Consider the following 10704-nt stretch of genomic DNA (forward strand, 5'->3'; position numbering starts at 1 on the left):
GCAAAATTTGTTCTACACGTTGGCATGCTTCAGACATATTTTAAGGAAAGAACTGACTGAGCTGTATGTGTTAGATGTGGTCAGCTTATTGTCTGGGTAGAAGCAGCAAGGGAACAGCACAATTCTCTAGGGCTCTCAGTGAATGAATCTTGGGCAGGCCTCTTATGAGGAGGCTGTCTCACCTAGAGATTTTGTCTTCGTGTTTAGGATTATAAATTCTTTGCCATTATTTGTTGGATACCTCTATGTGCTTAGCATTAAATGAAAAAGTAGTGAGGACTATTCAAGTTAGGATTTAGGGACCAAAATGAGTTCGCTTCTCACGTAGCATAATTCTACTCTTAATACTTGCAGTGCCTGGGATTTTGTTTTGTTTTGTTTTCTCTTTTAGGCCTTTGTAAATTGGGAAGAGGCTAAATTGACCTGGAGTTTTTTCAAACAGTCTTTCTTGAAACAGATTTTGACAGAAGGTAAGTAAAAGGTCACTCTGAGCAGTTGGAAACCAGAGTATAAGCAAGGGGATTCCACAGAAATACTGATCATCTCGATCCAGACCGTCCAGTGTCTGTAGTACCTGGGCAGAGGAACCTCAGAAATGCGAGCTTTTTATATAAGGAAAAGGAAACTAATGTTTATTTAGTTTGATACCTTAATTGTCTAATTTAAATCTCTCCACAGCTTTGTAAAAAAGATATTGTCTTTATTTATTATGGCTGAGGAAACTGAGGGCCAGCAAAGTAACATAACTTCTGCAGTATCCTACAGTGATGAGGAACAACTTAATTTGAATCCAAGTCTAACTGCAAGCCCCATGTTATATCATTTAAATAAATATATTACAAAAGTATTATATCAATTACGGAAAAATTGGAAAATAGAGAAAACTACCTGCAATCTCATTATCCTATCCTAACTTCTTATACACTACTTTTTTGAACTTTTTAAAGAACCAAGTTTTCATCATTTTATTTTCTTAAATGGTGAGATTCACCTGTGTGATAGTTTGGTCAACCTTCCAACTTTCTAAGGCTTTCCAGTTTAACAGTGACAGAGTTCTTGATGCAGAGGGCCAGCAAGGAGCTGAAAGTATATCTAGTATGGGTTTATTTATACCCAGCTTTAGTTCAAAGAATGAGATTTGAGGCAGTTATAAGCTGCTGAAGATAGTAGTTTCTCTCCATATATAAACTTAATATGTCTATCCATCTGTATATCAATTACTAAACATATTTTTAAGTCTTTTCAAAAATTATCTTTTAATTATAAAAATAATATAACCTTAATACAAAAATTTTGGAAAATAAAAAAATTCCCTATAGTTCTAGAACTCTACAACCATCATTATTATTATCTTGTTATTTTCCTTTTTCTCCTTCTATCTTTACTTTTTCCTAATTATATTTCTAAATGGAAGTTAACTCCCTGTAAGCCTTACTTTCCCCGTCTGTGAATAGAGAGGTCCCCAACCTTTTTGGCACCAAGGACTAGGGCTCCTATGAGAATCTATGCCTGATGATCTGAGGTGGAGCTGATGCGATGATGCTAATGATGAGAAGCAGCTGCAAATACAGAAGAAATTTAGCTCATTTGCCTGTCGCTCACCTTCTTCTGTGTGGCCTGGTTCCCAATAGGCCATGGACTAGTACTGGTCTGCAGTCTAGAATTGGGGACCCCTGAGTTAAGGGATAAGACCAAGAGGTGTCTGGAGGCTCTCTGAACTTTGAGAGTGCATGCTTCTAGCATGAGCCTATAACATTGCCTGTAACATTCTAGTTCCACAAAAGTGAAACTGTTTGCAGAACTTCTGGGAGAAGTAACGATCAGAAGCCTTCTGAGAGCTGAGTAGAGGTGCCTTAAATATGTTTTTTGAGAGTAAGGGAGTACGCTGTTCACTGTACATGGTAGGAATTCAGCAAGTATTTGCTAATAAAGATTACTAGTGGAGGGAAGATGAATAGGGTAAAGGGGGTCAAATATATGGTAATGGAAGAAGACTAGACTTTGGCTGGTGACCCCACAATGCAGTATACAGGTGATGTATTATAGAACTGTTTGCCTGAAACATGTTATTAACCAATATTACCCCAATAAATTTAATTTTTAAGAAATTAGAAATACAAAAAAAAAAAGTATTTCAAGTTAAAAAAAGAAAAGAAAGGTAACTGCAGTGAAATTGTGAATTGTGGTAGTTCACTTTATTGTTAAGAATTTTGGAAACAGCAGTTGCTTATGTGTACTTTTTCCTCCCAGAGTTTTAAGAGCAGTTTAAATGAGTTGAGGAAAGGATCTACTCAGCAATGGTTCTAAATCGGTTGTCTCAATTGAAGTGGCGAAACATGTGTTTGCAGCAGCAGCTATAAGTTAGCCATGCACTCAAGCCTCCTGATCTAGGCCTGAAAGTGGTGCCGATTGCTTGCTCGCTCCACAGTTGGGCCTCTCCGGCCTGAATGGCAGAAGGCCATTGGGAATTTTCAGGTCCTCCATCCCCATGGCTGTGAAATAAAGAACCGGCTTGATAAGGACCCCTAGATTATTTTTATCTAAAAACTACAGCTCTAAAAAAGTTGAAATCATTCATTGTAGTGGCAAAATGTATATGCTGTTACCTTCTGCCCCCACATTTCCTGAACACTGTGTGTCAGGTGCTGAGAATACACAGATGAATGAGTAACAGGCCACGGCCTCGAGGAACTCATTCTCTCATCAAATATGCAGACATTTGTGTGGTTAAATTTGACACAGGGGCTGTGAGGGCTGTACTTTGAAACGTGAGCTCATTCATCATACATCTCTTGAATGCCCTCTCATTTCCTGGCAGCCTGCCAGAAAACCAGGGACTTAGAGATAGGACTGAGACATGGTTTCTGCCCTCAGGGAACTTATAGAGTATAGGAAGGAGAGGCCTATTGTGCCAGAACACAGGGAGTTCCCTGTGGAAAAGCCATTCTAGGTGGCGAGAATGACAAGAGCCGAGGCTGACTCAGAGCAGGCGAGAATGACAAGAGCCTGAGTGTACTCAACGATGACCATGTGATGGTGGGAGGTGAAGATGAGGTTGGTGAAAGGTGGCCAAAAACATAGCTTAGGGTCAGTTCATAAAAGTTTTCAAGTACAGAATTAAGGAGCCTGGACTTTTTGCAAATTCATTAGCGAGCCATTTAAAATTGTGAAAGCAGAGGTAGACTTAAGAGCTGTATTTGCAAAAGCTGGAACTGTTAGCAGTGAGGAGGGATCGAAGAAGTGCAGAGATGCAGATGGGAGCAACCATGTGGGCCAGTGCGTGGGAGGCCCCACGGAGGTTCCTGTTGCAGATGCAGTGGCTGGGAGATTATAGGGAGGTAAGGACCAGAGAGACTTGAGAGATCACTGCTTCTAGTCTCCTAATATTGCTTTCCTTTTTGAGCAAGTTGTTAGGAGGTAAGAATGTGCTGTAGGCACAGTTCAGTGCTCTATCTCCATAGTGGTCACTGCATTCCATTCACGGATAATAAAATAATGGAAGTTGGGAGTGGATTTGGGCTCTTGGGCTGATGTCTTCACCTCAAAGGCATTAGACTGTCTTAGATTTGAATTATGAACTTAGGCTCCAGAGCTTTGCCAGCCTCCATGGAGCTTTCTCCACCCAGAGAGGAAATTTTTGATGAGTCTGTGCACATAACTATGAACCTTTCATTTCACAGATTTCACACATAGATTATCTGACCTCCCTTAACACTTGGCACAATCATTTCCATTATTAATATTTTAGTAATCTTCCTATACTTAAAAAAAACTTATTAGACTGGTTTTATTGATTCTATTTTGTTTTGTCTTTAACTGGTTTGCAAATTTGCTGTCAATATATCCTCCAGCGCTTTCCAAATTGTTACTACTTTGAGATTATTTAAAATCAACATTAGGGCAAGGGACATGTCTTTCATTGATTATCTAATTTTTCTTCTTTGAGAGTATTTGCAAACTGGAAAAGTTGATAGATGATAAGAGAAAAGGAAACAAGAAAATAATGTATATTTGAAATGCTAATTATTTTGCTTTTCTATTTGTAGGCGAGCGATATGTGATGACATTTTTGAATGTATTAAATTTTGGCGATCAGGGTAAGGTGAAATTTTGTAGTATTTTAATTAAAGGTGAATACTATTAGTAGATACTCGCTGATATTTTTCTTTGCAGTTTGTTATGGTTAATGAAAAATGAACCTGAAGATTATAAAAAATGAAGATTGTAAAAAAACAAGTCCTGAAGTTTGAAAATTGTAGACCTTTATAAATATATACAGAGTATTGACTCTCTCTTCTCATGTGACTTGGGTGGCAGGTTCTCTGTTGAGATCCCCTGCCCTTACTCTTCTTTCTGCAGAGCTCTCGTGCTCATTTTGGGGGGCAGTGAGGTGCTAAGAGAAAAGGGAGCTTACCATCACAATCACTAAGATTCGTTGCATGTTTGTGTGGCTAGATAGGTCTCAATATTTATTTTCTAATATAACCCCAACATAATGGGAATAAAAATAGGAAAAAAATCAACTTGGCATTAATGACTTTCATAAAACAGTGCTGATGTTGGAGATGTTCTATATCCTGACTGTATCAGTGTTAGTATCCTAGTTGTGACATTGTACTATAGTTTTGCAAGATGTAACCATTCAGGGAAACTGAATAAAGGGTAAGTTGATCTCTATTATTTCTTAAAACTATATGTAAATCTAGAGCTATTGCAAAAAGTTTCCTTTAAAAATTAAATTAGAAAAAAATTTAAAGTACTGTGAAAAATCAAATAGGAAAGCTAGTAGGATTGCTGTTTTTTCCTTTTTGTTTTGTAGGTGTATATGATATAGTGAATAATCTTGGCTCCCTTGTGGCCAGATTAATTTTCCAGCCGATAGAGGAGAGCTTTTATATATTCTTTGCTAAGGTGCTGGAGAGAGAAAAAGATGCCACACTTCAGAAGCAGGTAGTCTTGGTTCTTTGTCACCATCTCAAGTGAATGCTCTCTCTAATTGTAAGGTAAATAGAAATGTGGAACAGTCTGTTTCCCTTCTGTCTGATCTGATTTTCTTCTAGATTTCATTCTTCTATCATATTTTGAATAATGACAGGACCCAGAGCTCACTTCTTTCATGACTTTCTCCCTTTCTATGTGACCTTATTCTTGACCTAGCTCTCTGAGAACTCTTGATGACTGTCTCTAGTACAAGGGCAGACCCCCTCCCAAGGTTTAATCTTAGGTGTAAAAACCAAAGGTGAGCCAAGGGATGCAGAGACTATGGCAAGGCTACCTCGAGCCTGGAGAGGAAAGGACCCGACCACTCAGTTTTCTCACCACACCAGTTGTTTATGCTTCTTAAGGATGGTGAAATGTCCAGAGCTGGATTCTGACCATGAGAATTTACATACTCCGGTTGGTAAATACAGAAGAGATTTTAATCTAGGTGTATTTGGTTGTAGAAACTTCCCTTTTTCTAAAACCATTGAAAATGTCTGTCTTAATTGAGAATTAAAAGCAAGGTAAGCTGGCCTCTTACGTGTCTTAGAAGACATTTTGCAAAATATATTTTTGTACACTATCTCAAAATGAGCTAATCTGGTTTTTCGTTTCATTTAGGAATATTTTCCTAAACTACATTGATAGGAACCTCAGGATTTAGAGATTTTTGTCAGGAGGAGCACACTGGCAAAACTAGCTAGCAATGTAAAAATTTGCTATCTACTTAAGAATAAATATCAGCAGGGAAGGTATTTCCAAACAACATTTGAAATAATTTATCTTAAGTGAAATAAAAACTAAACCTCCCTTGCACTCTGAAGGAGGCACACATTGTCTTTTTTCCTTCATTTGCTAATTGACAGAAACAAACACAGGCTACAGAAAAGCAGTGATGCCCCTCACCAGTTGAAAGAGTGATCTGTAAAACAGCAAAGGAGGAAGGTCAGATGTGAAGTTTTCTTTAGCTCATGATTCATCCAACTTTCTTCCCTCTCCCTGGCACCAGGAGGACATAGCTGTTGCCGCTGCAGTTTTGGAGTCCCTGCTCAAGCTGGCTCTGCTGGCCGGCCTGACCATCACCATTTTTGGCTTTGCCTATTCTCAGCTGGCTTTGGATATCTATGGAGGGGCCATGCTTAGCTCAGGATCAGGTATGCACAAGAGTTTTGCCAGTTTTGTTCTAATTTCTGAACAGAAATAGAGTTTTATGAAATTTAGAACTTGTGCACACACAGCTGATATCTGTGTCATGTAGGGAAAACTGTCAGTGGCTGGGGCTTTGTGAGACTGTTCCCCTCATACGAGGTCAGACCAGCCCAGGGTGCAGTTGGGTTTTTTGGCTCCAGGTCAGTCAGTTCCCCAACCTTACTTGGAGAAGTTGTTATGAATCCTTAGCTTTCCTCTCAGGCCTAAACTGTATTTTGCCAGGCACTTGCTTCCCTGTGCTTCCCCCTCCGGGGTGAGAGAGAAAGGCAGAGAGCCAGCTCTAATGAGCCTCCGCTTGGTACTGAACACATCCGAAGATAGTAAATACCACATAAATCTCACAGCCTGATGCATAAAAGCCTCTGAAGGATAACCCAGAGCCACTTGCAGAGAATAAAATTGATCTCAGCAAATAAAATGGTATATGTAATCCAGTGACTCTTGGTTTTTGAAGGAGAAAAGTGTTGAATGTGTCCAACTTTGAAACATCTGGTGCCCAGTCCACTAAGCATCTCACAGTACTTGTTAAGCCCTGGGGATGTCACCAATTTCAAAATGTACTGGGCCGTAGGCTGGCAGTCCATTTACAGTGTTTCATCTTGGGGTTAGCAACGGTGTTTTTAATTCTTCAGGTCACTAGACAAGAACCCTGAAGACATCTTTCTGCTGCCCCATCTCAGTGTAAAGAGCTTTGTCAGTTGCCATTTTACAAGTTCACTGGCATGCTTTAGTCTCCACTATAAAGGGCCCAAACTTTTGGTATTAGGAGAAAGGCCAAGTTTCTACACTAGAGCAAAGATCATTATGTTTGGAGAAACACCTGCTGTGAAACCAGTGATGTGGTTTGCAGCTCCCTGGGACTTGTGCTGTGGGAAGTACATTTCTGTCAGGCAAGTGCAGGGAGGCCTCAGTAGGAAGTGTGCAGAAATTGGGGATTCAGTTATTTCACAGTAGCTCTGCCGCTTTAGAAAGGTAATTACCTGGGAACAGCCTTTAATGTAATGCAATCACACAACATTGCTATGAGGAAAGAGCTGTCCCATTGATATAATGTTCACCTGGTGGAGTAATTAATCATAGACGTGTATATATGTGTGTATATATATATATGTGTGTGTATGGGTTTATGTACATAAACAAATGACCAATTGTATATTCCTACTCAAGTGAGATGTTGGTGCCAGTTTTGAGCATTAGTAATAGATTTATCAGTTAAAAGGGTCAGTGTTAGTTGATTTCTGATGTAATAAATTCTGTCTCTAATGGTTCCTATGAGAGTCATTAATAACTTTAGACTCAAAAAGCATTCTCAGTATCATCTTCAGAGAGAGGATAGTCTTGAGAATGGTCTGGTTTCTTCATCTGTGAAAAGAATGAGTGGTTTGGTGTGCTACTGAGGACTTTCAGGACCATTGTCATCTCTTGCCTGGCCCGGGGCTGCATCGGTGTCACTGTCCCAGCAGGGTCTTCTAGCATTTATCTCCTCATTATAGCTGCCTCTCATTTTGACCAACTTCCCACTCTCTGTAAAGTCCGTCATTGCTTCTGGTAGGGTCAGTGGGTCTCCCCAGGGTGCCCACTGTTCTTTCTTCCCTCGTCTCTGTGCCCCTCATCTCCCCCCATGCCTGACTCTTAGGACCACTGCTGCGTATCTGAATGCCTTTTCTGTGCCAGAAAATATTAATACTGCTGCTCTCCTCACCACACAGTCTTTTTTCCTCACTTAAATACCTCACAAAACTTGACTTTTTCCAGAAAGTCTTTCTGAATTAATCAGAAAAGAACAGCAATTTTCCGTGACTCAGTCCAGCCACGGTAATTTTGAAAGTGGAGCTTGCGACACTGCTGTCCTCATGCTCCGATTGCATATTGACCTTTGTCCTCACCCATGAAGTAGACACCTGTGACCTGAATTGGCCTCTTAGACCCTCCATCCTCTGAGCGGCCATCTTCAAATGTGAGACTTGCACACAGCATAGATAGGCACTGTATGTGGGGCACTATGGTTTTGTGTTGCAGTATTTGGGATTAGCACTGTATATAATCAGGGTTTTTGTAAGTGCTCTAGAGACTATTCTCAGAAATCTTTCTCATATCTTTTTTTTTTTTTTCTTCTCTATCCCCTTACATTAACTGCCTAGGGCTGCAATAACAATGTGCCACAAACTGGATGGCTTAAAACAACAGAAATTTATTGTCTCACAGTTTTGGAGGTCAGAAGTCCAAACTCAAGGTATTAGCAAGGCCATGTTCTCTCTAACAGCTCTGGAGGAAAAATCCTTCCTTGCCTCTTCTAGCTTCTAGCATATGTCAACAATCCTTGCCTTATAGATGCATTACTCCAGTCACATAGCTGTTTTTTCTGTATGTGTCTTCATATCATCTTCTCTCTGTGAGTGTTTCTCTGTGTACAAATCTCTCCTTTTTATAAGGACACCAGTCATAATGGATTAAGGCCCCACCCTAATGACCTCGTTTTAACTTGATTATCTCTCTACTGACCCTGTTTCCAAATGAGATCATATTCTAAGATACTAGGGGATACATACTTTTTCAACATTCTTTTTGGGAAATACAATTCAACCTATAATACCCCTCAAATCAATCCATAGTCTAAGGTTTCATCCATGAATTCCCCAGTTTCAACCTCTTTTGCCAAAAATGATTTAAAGCTCTTCTACTGGAATCACTGTTTCATGCAAGAGTTTGACGAATTTTGACAAATATGTGTACCCATGTAACCACCATTCAGATTAATATATAGAACATTTCTGTTGCCCCAGAAAGTTCTCTCAGAAACCTTTCCAGTCATTTACCCCACTCTTCATCTCGGAGGTAACCACTGTTTTGATTTCTGTAACTATAGATTAGTATTGCTTTTCAAAAGAATTTCATATAAATTAAACATTGCAACGTGGACACTTTTGTTTGGCTTCTTTTTTAAATTTTTATTTGTTTTTGTGTTTGACTTCTTTCCCTCAATATGAAGTTTTTGAGATTCATCCACGTTTTTTTCTCTTCAGTTGCTAAGAAGTATCTCTTTGTATGGATGGCCCACAGTTTGTTTATCCTTTCTCCTGCTGATATCAGTAAACCTCCTATGGACATTTATGTGCAAGTGTTTTCATGAACATGTGCTTTTATTTCTGTTGGAGGTATACCTAGGAGTGGAGTTGCTGGGTCATAGGTTGGGTATATGTTTATTTTATTAGCAGTTACTTGGCTACCTTTTTGATAAAGTCACTCTTAAAAAAGGGGGCTCAATCCCACTTTTAAATCTTTTTGTCAGCAGATTTTTTCCAAAGCTTGTTAGTTAGCTGTAGAACCGCATTACTTTGTTAGAGAAGAAAATTATACTGTGGGCTCCAATTCTCCCTGCAGATTTGTGGGTGTTCTTTCTATCTCTGTAGCTTCCTGCTGTTCCTGAGCTTATGCGTCTCCCCAAGGTCTTCTCTTCAGGACCTTTTCAGCTGAGATTCTTTTAACATGCAAGGCCACTAGTGTCCTTGAGTGCTCAAAGTAACTGCCTTCTTCATGTTGATTTAAAAAGCAAGAAGATTTGCTTGCTGGCCAGATAATCTTCTAGTTGTTAAGCAAAGGATCTGTACATTTATTCACAGTTGTCCTTTTGTTACTAGCTGTTTCATTTAGTCTGTGCTATGGAATGCTGGGAGTCCTTCCAGATAATTAAAACCATAGGCTGGAGCGTGTGTCTGCCCATTGATGATACCAGCAGGGCTCCTGACCCTGTTCTCTGACCACCCAGCGAAACTGAGGGTGAATGTGGGCCTCTTGTTTGGTCTCTGGCATCTCAGTGGGTTGTTTCCTTATAGGTCCTGTTTTGCTGCGTTCCTATTGTCTCTATGTCCTCCTGCTTGCTGTCAATGGAGTAACTGAGTGCTTCACATTCGCTGCTATGAGCAAAGAGCAGGTCGACAGGTAGGTAACCTTAAAGACATATCTTTAATCATGGTCTTTAGCCAAAGTGAAGTAACTTGCCAACCTTCTTTTTTTTTTTTTTTTTTTTCCATTCTGGACATGCATTTACACAAGGCTCTTTTAGAGGTATCATTTAGACCATTAGTGCAGTGCCTTCCCTGGGCTGTCTGTTGCACAGGCACCACTGGGTTAGTCCTCCCTATGGTAGGGCTGAGGGCAGCAACTGCTCTTCTCTGTGGAGGAAGAAATCTGGGCCCTGAAGGGTTATGGTAGTCCAGATTTGCAGAGATAGGTATAAGACAAGCTTCACAGCTCTACCTCTTACCCAGTGCTCCAGTGGGTTACCAAGGAGTTTCTTCAACATGCATTCCTACCCGAGTATCTGGTTCTTCAGTCTTTGAGAATCTCTGGGATCTCTGACATCTCTCCTCAGAAAAAGGCCCAAGTGCACAGACACGTATTGCCACAATTTTTTCTTATTTATTGACCCCAGATGAGGACCTCTACTTTGGAACCTCAAGCAATGGTTCTTTCCCCTGGTTGTGAGTCAAAATGTCCCATGGAGTTGGCTAGAAA

At 40.0% G+C, this 10704-nt stretch overlaps 1 protein-coding gene across 2 annotated transcripts in view; it reads left to right on the forward strand.

Moving 5' to 3' along the window:
* The window catches only part of RFT1 (RFT1 homolog), a 34836-nt gene that overhangs the window by 18424 nt on the left and 5708 nt on the right, over positions 1–10704 (forward strand). Inside the window, exons 8-12 of one of the 2 annotated variants that reach the window (XM_023522297.1) lie at positions 4047–4097; positions 4820–4950; positions 5990–6134; positions 9213–9278; positions 10023–10128. In XM_023522297.1, the coding sequence (XP_023378065.1) occupies positions 4047–4097; positions 4820–4950; positions 5990–6134; positions 9213–9278; positions 10023–10128 (499 nt within the window). The remainder of the gene's footprint in view (positions 1–4046; positions 4098–4819; positions 4951–5989; positions 6135–9212; positions 9279–10022; positions 10129–10704) is intronic. The other variant, XM_011378392.2, reaches the window with a different exon arrangement.

The sequence above is a fragment of the Pteropus vampyrus genome, unplaced genomic scaffold, assembly GCF_000151845.1.
Source record: "Pteropus vampyrus isolate Shadow unplaced genomic scaffold, Pvam_2.0 Scaffold337, whole genome shotgun sequence".
NCBI classification, from domain to species: Eukaryota; Metazoa; Chordata; class Mammalia; order Chiroptera; family Pteropodidae; genus Pteropus; species Pteropus vampyrus.